Source organism: Callionymus lyra, chromosome 5 (genome assembly GCF_982586985.1).
Source record: "Callionymus lyra chromosome 5, fCalLyr1.hap1.1, whole genome shotgun sequence".
Classification (NCBI taxonomy): Eukaryota; Metazoa; Chordata; class Actinopteri; order Syngnathiformes; family Callionymidae; genus Callionymus; species Callionymus lyra.
The window spans coordinates 27789947-27804906 of NC_141822.1; the positions used below are offsets into that span (position 1 = coordinate 27789947).

Below are 14960 nucleotides of genomic sequence, written 5' to 3' on the forward strand. Positions count from 1 at the left end.
GGCTGATCAGAATACTGTATGTCATGGTTGGTTGGAGACTGTTGCGCACAGCAAGTGCACTGGAGAAATGTAACTTTGTTTCAAGACAGAGAGCGCCTGATGGCTGGTGCTGTCGCCAAAACATTGAACAGCCGGCGTTTAGATTGTATTCTACCTGATGACAAAAAATAAACGTTTTCAAATTAAACTTTTTTTTTAAGTGACAACGAGACAAGATTTTTATAAAAATTTTCCCATAAGTTGAAAAAATGTAAAGCTACTAAGCTGTTGATGGTATTTCTGAATACTAAATATGTTTTACCCTTTGTCTTATATTTGTGTAATAGACATTATTATTAGTAGTATTATTATTATATTTGTGTTAAACTGGATGTGGATTTGTATTTTGAACCTTTGAATAAGATGTCACTTTTAACATTTGGCCCCTGTACATATTCACTTGATCAAATGTGTCCCTTTTTGAAAAAAAGTTTAGACAAGCCTAGCGCCGAACATGTAACATATAATGTTTATTATGTATTTATTATTGAATTAACCCTAATTACAACTTGCTTGAGTTATTTTTGTTGAGACTTTAAAACATATTTGGTCCTTTTAGTTCAGTCAATATTGAGATCATGTTTAAAAAGAGAAGTAATATATATCCTTTTTATATTACATTTTAATTGTTACAAAAGTATTTAGTAATTGTACTGAAGTTATTTCCATTATATTCTGGCTCTCCTTTCCTCTCTTTTGGTTTGACGGTCCCTCACAATAGTCACAGGAAATGTGGCCCCTTCTTTCATTGGTTATTCACATTATATTTATGACTCATTTAACTGAATTGGTCACTTTCATTTTTCGTTTATACATTTACATGATACTATTATATTACATGTAATCAGATATATTTGCCTAAAATGTAAAGAATATATTTTTTTGCAGTGTTATTTGTATTACAAATAATCAATGAAAATACTATTAAATAAAAATATCTCTGATACATTTTATTTTAAATATAAAGAATTCAAATTTTGGAGAACAAGTGGCATCAAAATATATTGTAAATAAATCCATTTCTATTAACCAGCAACAGAGTATTTGTTTTCCTGAAGACGAAAAACAGGGGAATATATTGGTCCTAATGAGAGGCACATTCTTTCCACGTTGTGTGGCGATGAACGCCCACACGGTGGTAAGAGCTGATGCCGCATCTCTCGGCTCTTCTAATCAAACAAACTAATGTCATTACCAAAGTATAAACAAACATGCATGAATGGACTCGGACTGAACTTCCTTCCATCACAGGCGTCACTGTGTGGATGAGACCATGCAGAAATATCTGCATATTTTTCAGTCAAATTGTCTTCTCATGTGGCCAGGAGGACGGCGACGCTGTAGGCCAAGTCATTAGCCGGAGAAATAAAGCAGCTTTGTTCCTCTATCATGGTCCACGAAGTTCTGGTTGAAACTAGGCACCCATCCAGGGAAACGAGGCAAAGTTCCAGAGTCAAAGTGCTCAGTCAAAGCATAAACCTACCGTAGAAGAAGAAAAGTGATGCACGTTCTCATCTTCCTTTCTCAACCTCAAATATACATGTGTTTACTATTTATGCAAAACATTTCTTCTAACTGGAATAAAATTTGATTTACTTAATTTAAGAAAATAAAAAATGCATCAACAATTCTTGAAACGTTTTTTAATTATTGAGACGTTGTTTAAAATGGTCATAATCTTAATCTATTTGTTCTCAATTTACATCAATACTTAACATATTGTTTCTAGCACCCCCTAGTGTCAAAACAGTCTGACCGCAATGTTGTGGCTCTACCGTTATCTTTCTGGTAAATTCAAAATATTCTCTCAGTACTTCAGTCTTCAGTCATGGCGACTCAGACTTTTTGGGTGGGTCGTCCAGACAAAAGTTACAAGAGAATCGTTAAAATAACGCACAGTTAAACCACCACTTCTACGAATAATAATACATTTTATTTTATGGCGCCTTTCTGGACAATTAAGGTCACTGAGTCATGACTGAAATTAAACAAATAATTTACGGAAAAAACAATAAGATGTATAAATGTTACATTTTTCTGCTCAAATAATAGTAAACAAATATACTATCTTGATTAATATATTTGTTTACTATTATTTGCCAGTGAATAGTGACATATTTGTGATTAAAAATAACGAAATAAATTGAAATGCATTTATACAGTGAATGGGAAGTGCCAATGTTTCAAATTTTCAAGGCTCAATAGATGTAGTCGTCGTGATGTTAATCTTGGACATGTTATTTTTAATAAAGGCCGACTCTAATGTGTTTGTTTGGATTTTAATGTGACCCCGATACAAAAAAGAACAGCAGATAATTCGTAAGCTTGTTTTCTTTCTGACCATAGAACCATTTTTCAATTTACATTTTTAATATAAGTGTTTGCACGTTTTTAAAAAACCCTCAAAGGTTTTTGAAGGACCTATTTCAAATGTTTATTACATGGCTATAAAACTGACAATTTAAAACTAATGTACGACTGACCTCTACTGGAGACAGTGGAGAACTCTTTTAAAATATTTGAACAATATATTCATAAAAATGAAAAAATGTTGCTGGAAAATTATTTGCTTTCTTCGTCATCAAAATATATGGACGAGGATATTTAATTATACAAACTAAATCATGTAAAGTTGTTTAATACATTAAAACTGTATTATTATTTTTTTTCATAACAGATTCATGAAACAATATTTAAGTTTTGTGTAAAATAGATAGATTGATAAACTTAAAAATAAAATATAAATTTGAATCAATCTGAATAACTAAGTAAAAATAACCAAAAAAAAAGCTTCTATGTCGCTCAACATGTATGAGTTAAAACTTCTTTTTTTTAATATCTTTATAAAATAAATGCAAAATGTTGGCACTGGATTGTATTAAGAGCCCGATCCATACAAACCCACAAGAGGATATAAACATATTTATATTTTATTCCATGATAGCATATAGACAACACACAGTACAAAAGGAGCAAATATCAGACACACAAGTTTGAACTCAGATTAGACAAAATACACCATGGCACTTACCTTTACCTTCACAGTAAAGCCACATGACAGAGAAAATTCCTCCTGTTCTTAGACAGGGAGCACACCATTACTAGTTTATCTTCTTCAATAAAAAAAGGGTCTCAATATATTACATTACAACGCTCAAAACTAGTAAAATATACATAATTCACATGCACAAGGAGACTATGAGAAACAACAGGCTTGTTCGGTTCCTATAATTAGACGGTTTACTGCAATTGTATTTACACGTACCAATGTTTACATTATTTTTGGGGTATTTTTGGATTTAATATGGGGAATAAAAAAAACAAAACAGGGAAGGCAGCAGGTCTGACCGCCAGATGGAGCCAGACCACGATATCGTTCCATTTGGCGCGTCGATTTTATAAGCAGTGAAGTATTTGCCAGCAAATACTCACTTCTTTTTCATTGTCTGTTTATAGTGTTCCACGTGATCCGTGGTGAAATACAATTGTTGCGAAATCTCGGTGTTACAAAATTGTTCCCTCATGTAGTAGAACTGCTGACATGTGAAAACTGACAAATTGATTTGGAAAAAGTTGGTATTTCTTTTGTGTGACTAAAGAGCTTTTGAAAAAAACAAGTAGATCAAATGTGCTTTTGTAATGGAACTATCAAGGTTGATTACTACTTTCGCCTTTATATTTTTGACAATTCCAACTACTTGTTGGTTTTATTTTGCAGGCAAAAGCGGGTCTTTCTGCCAACACAACTACTACGTAAGCATACCACGTTTTTTTTTTGCTGTAATAGCTGTATAAAAATACTTACTCTGATTATAAGATATAAAAAAAAAACCATGTCATTAGTGTCAGATCTAATTTACAACTTTTTTCAGTCCTTATTTTCAGTTCAGTTTAAGAGGGCGCCACCTACTGAGCTCTTAAAATAGAACGATGCTTCATGAAGCTTCATCAGCAGATCACTATCAATGAAAGAAAAAAAAAATGTATATCATTTGGTGTCTTAATGGCTTTTAAGGAAATCTTCATCTGGCAAATCACTTTCTATGACATCACAGGAGATTCTTGAAAGCAATAATGAGGTTGTAGGTTTATCAATAATAGCGTACAAAAGACTCCATAATCAACACAACATTTTCATGGCCCCTCTTGGAGTTCACGCATTTGATGCGTAAATCTGTTTTGGCGCCGGACAACTGCACACAAATTGTTTGACTTGAAACATAAACCCTGTAAAAACAGAAAAACAAGATCCTGACGACAATAAAAAAAAAGAAGCTTTGGCACATTCTTCTCTGCTGTGCAGTAGACGGTACATTGAAGCAAACCTACAGCTGAAGGCTTTTGGAATCATTTCAAGCTCACTAGTCAAACACTTTACATTCATGATTAAAGCGAGTTCAATTACAGATCGCACTTGGACTCCTGGTTTAAAAAAAAAGCCACGTTTGGGTAGAATCGTCATATTTTACATTTAAGTTCCACCAAGTACAGTTTTTTTTTAATATTTCCGATCAATTTAGCAGCGACTCAAGCATCTGAACGGTGCTTTTGAAAATCTATTCCTATGGATCTCCATTAACGTATGAAGACTGAACACATTAGGAAAACAATTAGTTGGCGGTGACTTCATGAGGTATTTTAGGTGGGCGGTTTAAAAAAAAAAACCCACGGGTGGACAGAAGCGTCTGTACATACTTGTGGCTCATAGATGTTCTGGAGTCTATATATGGCAGCAGCGGCACATGTAAACGACAATGCCAAGGCAACAACACGCAGAAAGAGTAGAAAAATAAAATCGATGAGTCTCCATCACACCAGAGTCTCCGGCAGCGTGTCGGCATTGTCCGAGGACAGCAGTTGCCAGATCTGCCAGCGTTCCCTCTGCCAGTCCTGCCACTCGGGCGTGTGCGGCGTCATCGGCGCCTCCGACGAGGACGACGACGAGTTCGTCTGCTCCAGCCGGGCGTGCTGCCGGACCAGCTGGGGGGAACCGGCCACCCGATGGTGGGCGCTGTAGGGCGGAGGGAGGCGGCTCTCGCCGACGATCGCCGAGCTGCCTGAAGGCCTGTCTCCTCGCAGAAGGTTGTTGTTAACATGCGTGGAGTGAGGGCTGATGCTCAGCCTCAGCAGTGGCTTCCCGTCGCCTGCACGCGTGCTCGAGCACAGCCGAGTCAGCGGCGGATGAGGCCTGTAGTCGGCGACGCCATGGAGACCGTCGTGACCTTCTTGTGAGCCTGAGGAGTTCCCCTCGGAGACGTTGCCATGTGAACCTAAGAACAAGAACATCTTTGATTTATTCTCTTTGAAGCGCTCTAAATCCTCACGTCTTGAGGGAGGAACAGACGCATGAAAACAGAAAAAGCAACAAGAAATGTCTGATTTCATCTCATGAGTTCAAAATAAAGACATTTATTTAGCCAATGTGCCGTTATATTGATTTATATATATTTACCTATTAGTGCAGAGGTGGGCCACAGTAACAATATGAGAATTTTATTTTATGGTATTTGTTATAGCAACATGTAATCTCTCGCTTATCCCTTGTGTTATCCCAGGGTCAAGGTGACCCAAGGTCATTTCTGGCATTCAGGGAAATCGTTCACCTTATGTCTAGAGACAACACAAGGAATACCAAAAACAGATTTGTTTCCGGGTCACCTTGACCCTGAGATAACACAAGGGTTCAAATTAAGATTGAAAAAATCTTTTTATTTACTACATCTTAAAATTAAATATGTATTAAGTAAATCAAAAAATATTTATTATGTAAAATGACACTTGATTTTGTATTGCTTTATCCCTTGTTAATTTAAATTAAGGCTACATTTTTTAATCCCTTCTTTCTTTCTGTTTGGTAAAAAATTTTAATTCTCAACCACTGTATTTGTGTGTTTGTAGTTTACCAACAAGTATAGCAAGACTGAGACTGAAAGACACACCATTATTATAGAGAGTAAATCCAACATTTAATGTCTTAAAATCCCAATTTGAGGCTATATGTTATAGACACAGTTTTACTTTTCTACAATTTGCATTTAATCATGAATCTTATTTTTTATTGATGATGTTCCTAAAATATTGGATTTGTTAAATGTATCCTACAGTATTACAGTTTATAGGAGATTGTATTAGCAACATTTGATAATATCATATTTGTCATGAGACAGAAGCAACAATATATTATATTGTGATACTGTAAGAACAAGCATAAATTGTAATCTGGCTTTGCAGAATTGACATGACTCTTGACAAAGTCATAACTGCTTTGATTAATTGTGAAACTAAAATTAGCAGAATCTTCATCTTTAAAAGCTGCTTGAATCAACTGTATCCCCTCGTCCTCAGTTACCATCAGGATCTAGCCGCATTATCATTGTTCCTTTAGCTTTGGAGGACGTAATGACTACAGCCATACAGCGGCAAGTTTAAATGAAACACAAAATAAATAAATAATATATAGATTTAAACAAAAAAAATCCATACAGTGCTGTTATCGATAAATATTGTGATTAAAATGTTGTGGTATATTGTTGTAACAGTTTTTCACAACCCTTTTATTAAATATGCTTTTTTTGTGTTTCAGTTGTTGTTAAAATAAAGGTTGAACTTTATTATTTTCAAGGCTTAACATAATAAATAAGATAAAATAAAGTCTCAGGGTTTAAATAAAACACTGCATACACAATGAAACAGAAAACAAATCAGTAGTAGGATTACAGTATAAATCTTAGCATGGATTTAAAAATGTAATCCTTAACAAGGCATTCAAATCTTGTTTGCATTGCTGGTCGTAATAATAATAATAATCTGAATAAGCAGTTTTATCAAAACCAGAGCTTACCTGTGTGAGTTTGATCCTTAAGTTCTGGCTTCAAAGTAGCATGCCACGTACCCCAGATGTTAACATGCTCCTCTGAGTCTGAAACAACCAAACAAGACACATTTTTAATCTGTTCTTATTCGTCCACAGTAACGTGACCTCTCACCTTTGGTCACCCAGGGATCAGGCCTTGAGTTTCTCCCCCAGCCGGACCCCGGCCCCAAACATGAATGCTGTTCTGTGACACAACATGGCGAGAGTTCGCTCCCCGGTTCTCCCCGGCGCTCGCTCAAAACCGGCGAGTTGTTGTCATACGGCGAAACTTCGCCGCTCGACACTTTGTTCGAGTCGCTGGATGAGCGGCGCTCATTCAAGAAGCTCTCGGCAGATGGCAACAAGTCAGGACTCCTGACGAAAAAGATGTCAATTGAAACCTAAACGATAGGACGGTAGAAGTGCCATCACTGTGTTGAGACTCACTGTGATGCTTTTCTTCTCAGCAGGTAGTCCACCACGTCTGGATCCGTTTCCAGCAGACTCATCAAAACTTCATTTTGCATGTCAGGTGGGACCTAAAGCCCAAAAGAAAATCAGATTAATGGAAACTATGACAAGAACGGATTTCGCCACATGTTTCTCAAGTCCCAGACCTCATCATCAGAAACTCTCAATTCTTTTAAACAAACAAGACAAAACTGTCAGTGAGTAATTAATTGGTTCCCTGCAGGAAAGAACATTTCGGCCGAGCGCCGCTGGCTGTTACAACAACATCATGGTTTAAAGGTTTAAGCCCGAAATGACCCGATCTGCCTGTCTGCACCGTTTTTAAGATCCGGGGCGGGGGGAAGCGAACAAAGGGGAGTTATCCAAACCAAAGCATGACCTTTTCTGACACTAAAGTGAGGATTTCATGCCTGAATATTCCCTCTGTGCTTTGGAAAAAGAGAGAGTCCGGGTGGCTCGATGAAAAGATGCTGATGAAATGAGCAGGCATAGTTGGAGATTACCTGGATTCCCATGCAGCTTCAATTTAATGAACCATCTCAACTTGGCTGGTATCTTTTTTTTATCTCTCTTTTATATGAGCAGCTTTCTCAATTACTCACAGCTCTGTCATTTTCATTAACTGAATAAGTCTGTCCTACATTTTTTACATTGATGACACCTGGAGTTGGAAATAGCAATAGATTATACAGCGTAGGTGTCATATAAGGATAATCACTTCCTGTATCTAATTCCCCTGGCTAGCCAGGAAAACAACATTGAAATGGGTTAATAGATGGGAAAAAACAATCGTTACTACTGCCAAGGAGGTCATGTTCTGATGATGTCTATTGTTGTCTCAGCATTTAAAAAAAGGCAATAAATAACCTTTTTTAAGGTAATCTTGAACCGCTGTGTTATCTCTGGGACAAGGTGACCCTGCGGCCAGAAACCAAATGTGTTTCCGTGGCTTCCAGAAATGCATTTGCAGTGCTGGAGGTCGTTGACCTTGACCCATAAGCAACACAAGGGATACCAGAAAGACATTTGTTTTCAGCCACCGGGTCACCTTGACCCTATAAAAAGGTTTACGTGACCCTGGTGACAAAAGCTGTATATTTCATCATTAACTTAAGACACTTAAGTTATATGTGCTTTCACTCACATCTTGAAAGTAAAGATGTAAAAGCATGTCTTTAACCCCTAGAAAACCAATCCAATGTGGAAGGGGGCCCCCAGAGAGAGAGAGAGCCCGACACAGGAACTGTTTCTATCCTACTGAAGTTTTAATTAGCAACAGATAAACCTGTGGGAAGATGCTATCACTTGTTAAGGGTGGCAACTTGTCATCTCAAACTAGCTTCTTGTTTCAAGCCAACGACTGACAAAAATACTTTGAATTAGCAATTTCACTGGGAGCTTTCCTCCCTATTTTACAAGACAAACAGCCGAACTTCACCTATGTTTTTTAATTGTTACCACAACTCCTGAACTTTATGTTTTTCTAGTTGCTATCTTAAATGTTACTGTTTGTTTTGTAGTTGTTGCCTTCCTTTTGTTGAGCTACCATGTGTGCTGCTGCCTTTCTTGGCCAGGTCGCCCTTGTGAAAGAGATATTGATCTCAATGGGTCTTTTATCTGGTTAAATAAAGGATAAATAAAAAAAATAGTTTCCAATGGTTTTGATGCAAAGTATCTCCTACCATGTTTATCATATGTGGCTGAAAAAACACTCAACATGCTGTTTCTAATTTGGACATGAGGGTTAAAGATATAAACACTAATTTGTTAAACATTTGGAATGTTAGTTTTTAGTTGTTCAATGCAAAATATCATAGAGAAGAGAGAGCCATATAAAGAGTTACTGTTTCATAAAGCTTCACTAAACCATCACCTCTCTCACCCTCCAAAAACAAATTGAGCCCTAAACCAGAACGAGCAGTACAGATTAGTAATGCTATCAGATCCATTGTAAACAACCTACCATGAACAGCATTTGGTAGCTGGCGATCATCCTCTGCAGTACGGCGATGACCGCCGTGCTCTCCTCGGCTCTCGCTGTGCTCTGGACGCTGAACTCCTTGTCCGAGGTCTTCTGCTTGTGCAGCAAATTTGGACCAAAAATCGTGGCAAGGTTCAGCGAGGTCATTTTGTTCCCTGTAATCTGGAACAATAAAAGGAAAAACCAATTTTAAGGGTTGTGTTTGAGAGGTTAACATAAATCCTAGATGATTTTTGTTCATCTGTTCTGGCTAATATTTAGACGAGGAACCTAAAATGCTTTCCTCTAAATAATGACTAACATTAAAGATAATGATGATCATTGAGAAACAACCATTGAGTCCTCACTATTTTCCTTCATCTTTTATTAGCCCCACAATTACTCTCCCTACAGAACGACTCTTTCGCTTTTGACCATAAGTCAAAGACCCATTAAGCTTCATAAGGGTCTAGAATTCGTAGAATTCTTGGTGACACTGTTTTTGTTTTGGCCACAATAGATTTGTCCACCTCCCTCTCCACTTCTAGTCTCAAGATGGGCGCCGCATTCAGACAAAAAGGACAAACGTGCAATTCGCTGAAATGTTTGCAAAACTGACTTCCTTTGGCAATCTTGCAAGGGTGATCACTAACGGAGCCGGGGGCATGCAAAACACTCCAATTGCAGAAACAGGAAAACAAAATTCCTTCTGCACAAAACACATTGAAATGACGTCTAGGAAGCAGCAACGTTATAAATCCTAGATCCTCGATGGATTACCAGCTATTGAAAATCAAATGGATTTTGTGTGGATTTACGATTGTTACTTGAATTTTCCATATCTATTTTCTCAAAAGAAACACTGTTTGGTTGTGATATCACCATAGCAACCCCTCAGAACAGGAAGCAGTCAAATCTGCTCACTTGTTGTCAAGCAAATTAAATGACTCATAGTCCTGTGGTGTCAAAAAATAGCCAGTTTCTGCTTTGACACATCCGTCAATACGCTTGAAATAAAAATGGATGTTTTTGTCTCCTCCAACACATTTACCTCTTGGCCGTCTTTGTCGTGTTGGTTGTGGGCGTGGTCGGTCACCGTGGATAAGAACTCCAGCAGTCTATGCAAAGTGTCACTGTTGCATGCTGGGAGAAGGTAGACCAGTAGCTGCATTACAGTCTGCTGCTCATTAGAATCCATGGCTGTGAAAAAGTTCGACCAGTTAGTTGAGCATGAATGGATTGTAAGTGTGAAAAGGTGACTTACACGTGGTGTTTATAAAGGCAGTGTAGAGCTCTTTGGTGAGAAGAGGATCCGGCATGTCTCTGAGGAACTCCTTTAAAAGAGCAGCCACATCGTGTACACTGTGTTCCTCATCCATGTGGACATCAACACCCCGATCGAACTCCTCGCGGAGCTAAGTCAAAGGGAAAAGTTAGGAGATTTATCCAAAAAATAAAGAATAATTGTAAGTTATAAAAAGTGTTTTTTTCATAAATACCTGTCGTACTCTTTTCTTGGAGCTTCCGACTCGGAAAATTCCAACTGTTTGCAAACCTGATCGGGGAAATGAATCATCAGCTAAGCACTCATAAGTACGATGATCCAGGTGGTGCGCCACCAACCGTATTTCTCTATGTGCTGACAGCAGCTGTCGACAACTCGAGGGACCTGGCGGTAAATTGGGTTTAGGCTCAACCGTTTGTCCCGCTGCTTCTCCTTTTTGTTCTGTGTCTCCGCCGGTAGAGAGAGCTGAAGCGCTTCCAGCAGGCGAGACTGGTTGTCGTCTAGGTCTGTGATGGAGTCCACTGACATTCCTCCCTGGAGAACATAAGGAGTTTGAGGACTTTAAAGTCAGAAAATCTCAAATATGTGAGGCTTTTTTACTGACCCTTCTGCGTGCTCTTGGTGCAGCCTCCGGCGTGTTGGGGGACGTGGACTCATTGGCGGTTTCTGACGTGGAGCTCAGAGACGAGTTGCTGCTGGACAGCTCCTTGGTGGACGGTCGTTTAGTGGCGAACTGATCAAAGGAGATCTTTAGAGAAGAACCGCTTTAAGTCCTCACCATTGTCTTAGGCGAGATACAGACCTGTAAAATGGACGAAACAAGGTCCGACGAATCCTTGTGCTCCTCACGCTGAGGCGGGTCCAGACGATAGCCATCCTGCCGCTGCCTGTGCGTCCTGTCGTTGGTTATCACCTGGGAAAGGGCAATGCTGAAGGCCTGCGGGTTGTATTCTGGAGGGTGAAGAAATATTGTCAGACTTTTTTTTTGAAAAAAAAAAAAAAGACTAAGACGATTACAAAACAAACATCAAAGCCATAAAGTGAAGCAGAGCCTCGGCGTCGACCACCATTTCATCTGCAGATGTTCCCCAAAATAAAACATCCCAGAGAAAGATTTAGTGGAAAATAAAAAGTGTGACATGCCAGACCGCTAATTCCACAGCCATTGAAGTTATTTTGGTCGATGACTCACACAGTATTACATGTCACTCACTGTAAGAGGAACAGTGCGCTGGTTGAAAGTTGTCATGTTTTTCAAAGATTCAGATTTTGTTCTTTTTCGAAACTAATCGAATTGTCTCAGATAGTTTTCATGAAGCCTCACATGTTGGGTTTCCGTGTGTGGAGCCAAGCAACACTCTCACGTAACTCTCCTCAAAATCTCTTTATGATTCATACAAAACACAACTTCTTAATCACACTTAATTACTTAATAATAACAGCCAAAATGAGAGTGACCACACGTTTTACTATTTAGCTAAATCTAAATTTACTTTTTGGAAAACAGGGTAATAAACCATGATGCATGGTAGGCCTTTTGAACAAAGAGCAATAGGGCTGGTGAAAAAAAAAGATCTAAATCTTGGAATTTTTTCTTTTAAACCAACAGCTGAGATTAAATAAGAACTTCGTGGTGAATACTATTAAGTAATTACTTGTGTGCAAGAGGAATACCAGAAGACTATTTATTCAAATGAAGATTTCGAGGACACGTTAGTACCACACATAAAACAATTATCTAATTATCTTGTTTATTTTTTTTATAACATTTTAATTAGTGTTTTCCCCCTTAATCTTTCTAATCTTGGATGAATAAAGGTATATCAATCAACCAATGAAGTAGACGTGTTTGTTAAGTGACTTTAAAGTGATAATCTAAGATCAAATTTTGACAAAAATTGAGAATCCTGAGTTTATAGTTATAGTTGTTCTTCTGAAGTTCGTTCAAAGTCTCGGAACTCTAACTTTTAAGTTATTCATCTTAGAATTCTCACTTTAATCTGAGAACTTGATATAAATTCTCACCTGCACTTGTGATACCTTCTCAAGTAAAACAGGTTCTACATGGTAAATCTAATTATAATAACCTCAAACAACCCTGAGACGTTCTGCTCCTCATTTGATCCAAAAAAAAAAAGTTTGGTCACAAGAAATTGAAGCCCAAAATTCCGCAATGGATACGAGCCAAAACCAGTTTGACTGGTTTCCAACATTTCAGTCCAAACTAATCAAAAGCGACAGCAAGTGTATATTTGTCATTTCACTTGCTTTTCCTGACAAGTTGATAGAGACATGCTGAGCGAAGGTTCACATGAAACCGTAGTCAAAACCTCATGGCCTAATTTCTGTTTTTAATGGGAGTTGTCCTGGCCCAAGCACATGTACGATCTTTTTCTCCCTCTCTCTCACACACACACACACACTTTTAAATACACACACAAAATTATGTCATGCTGGGCAATCACAAGTTATAGACTCATTTATACAGAACCACAGAGTCCCAGGCTCACAAAGCAGATGCAGCTGTTCCGCATGTGCGTTAGTTTGTGCAAGTGTTAGTGTGTGTGTGTGTGTGTGTGTGCAGGCGTGCGTGTTGGGAAGAACTGGGGGAGAAAAGCAAAATGCATTCCACAGCCACAACTGGAGGGCTGCAGTCCACGAACAACATGACCACTAACACCGTGACACAATGAATTTGTTCTGCAACTCTCAAGGCTTACATAACATGACGGTTACACACATGCACCCACTTTAACTTGGAGTATAAATCATCCAGTCTGAGTCATTCAATGTGCAGAACAAAGAAGGACAATTTTTTAAGTCTTCGCAGTGCATACGTGGCAAGAACATGTATGACATAATGCTATCACGCCCTCTGATTTTGAAACTTTTTGGCCTTAACACAATGCATGACTTTCATGACAATAATTTTTATGACCAAATGACCAAAAATAAGTTACGGAAGGAAAATAATCCTCACTAAAAGTTTGCCATTCCCTTCTATGGTAGATGAGAAATATGCAAACAGCGCAATAAATCTACCATTAAATTACAACGCAACGGCAAAACTCATAAAGGAACTAATTTGAACCCATGTTCGGGGGACCCATATTCCTGACGGACTGACAGACCCAAGAGAAAAGTGGAGAAAAGATTTTTAAAATGGGAAATGTATATATTAAACTATTATCGATTTGTTAAAGTCAAGTAGTGAAATTTGTATATTTTCACTTCTTGTTCCAACTAAGTTTGTTCAACTCGTCTGCTTTCATTCACTGGTCCGTCAGCAATACGTGTCCCCGGACTACAAGTCCAGTTGTGGTTTAATGTTGTTGTACTGTTTGCATTTGTTGTGAGCTCTTCCTGCCACCCATTCTTTGAAGTTAAAAAACATAGACATACATTTATTCTATTGAGGCATAAGAATCTGCAAATGACCGGGCCTTACAAGCATGGCAAACGCTCTGAGTTAAGGGGACAGGAAAGGTGGCAGAACTCCTTCCTGGTTTATTCATCTTAAAACGAATAAAAGATACAGACACTAGTTGGGGTCAAAGTGAAATTTGAGCTCTTTGTCATGAACAACAGACTTCCAGGATGCACAGACCATGACAGTGCAAAGCCACTCTCATTGTTGTGGTCTGTTAGAGTAGCAGCATCTCACCAGTCGACAGGAAGTGCCTGAGCAAACTGATTAAAGAAGACGGTTTGTTCAACCCAAAAACGGTTAGAAAAGGACATAAGGGATGTCAGGGGGGAGTGTAAGCAAAGCTATCATCCGTGTTGAAGAACTCTCCTTTAAACTTCAGGACACTTCATCATTAAAGGGAACCTCTGTCAGTGATAGATTGATGAATTGAAAAAGACACACTTAGTGTTTATTGCATACTATACTATCAAACAATAGACTGTATAAATTCATACTTTATACTATCCAACCATTATACTTACTACATGGTACCTTTAAATAAAATGCATTTCCATTATAATAAAAATAATAATTGCATCATAATTTGTATTATTATCATTCCTAAGATAAATTACAGTTATAGATGTTAAGTAGAGAGAGACTGAGGAACATTTGTCTTGCTATTTAAACACATTGTTTATTAGTATTGTTTATTGTATTGTTACCTTTTCCTTCAAACAGGTTAAAGATCAACTAATGTCCTGACTCACTCACATGTTTAAAATGTTAAAGTCTTCCTCTCCAAGATGCAGTAAGTCTCTCAACGTGACCATGTTTTGAAGTGATTACTTTATACATGTCTCCCCCATTTTGAAATCTCAGCGAACGAGAGGTTATAATAGTGATGCCCATTATGATGTAATAATGGTCTTCAGTAGTAATC

At 38.0% G+C, this 14960-nt stretch overlaps 1 protein-coding gene across 2 annotated transcripts in view; it reads right to left on the bottom strand.

Moving 5' to 3' along the window:
- Positions 1-2951: 2951 nt before the first annotated feature.
- Positions 2952-14960, bottom strand: part of LOC148080120 (rho GTPase-activating protein 6-like) — a 65105-nt gene continuing 53096 nt past the window's right edge. The window contains exons 4-15 of one of the 2 annotated variants that reach the window (XR_015711343.1): positions 11411-11559; positions 11213-11341; positions 10947-11142; positions 10823-10878; positions 10588-10738; positions 10375-10523; positions 9327-9506; positions 7340-7431; positions 7026-7267; positions 6881-6958; positions 3872-5309; positions 2952-3826 (exon numbers count right to left, since the gene is read on the bottom strand). Coding sequence is in view for 1 of the 2 variants with exons in the window: in XM_087791679.1 (XP_087647805.1) it covers positions 4849-5309; positions 6881-6958; positions 7026-7267; positions 7340-7431; positions 9327-9506; positions 10375-10523; positions 10588-10738; positions 10823-10878; positions 10947-11142; positions 11213-11341; positions 11411-11559 (1883 nt within the window). In the remaining variant the exon portion in view is untranslated. Of the gene's footprint in view, positions 5310-6880; positions 6959-7025; positions 7268-7339; positions 7432-9326; positions 9507-10374; positions 10524-10587; positions 10739-10822; positions 10879-10946; positions 11143-11212; positions 11342-11410; positions 11560-14960 lie in introns of both variants that reach the window. The other variant, XM_087791679.1, reaches the window with a different exon arrangement.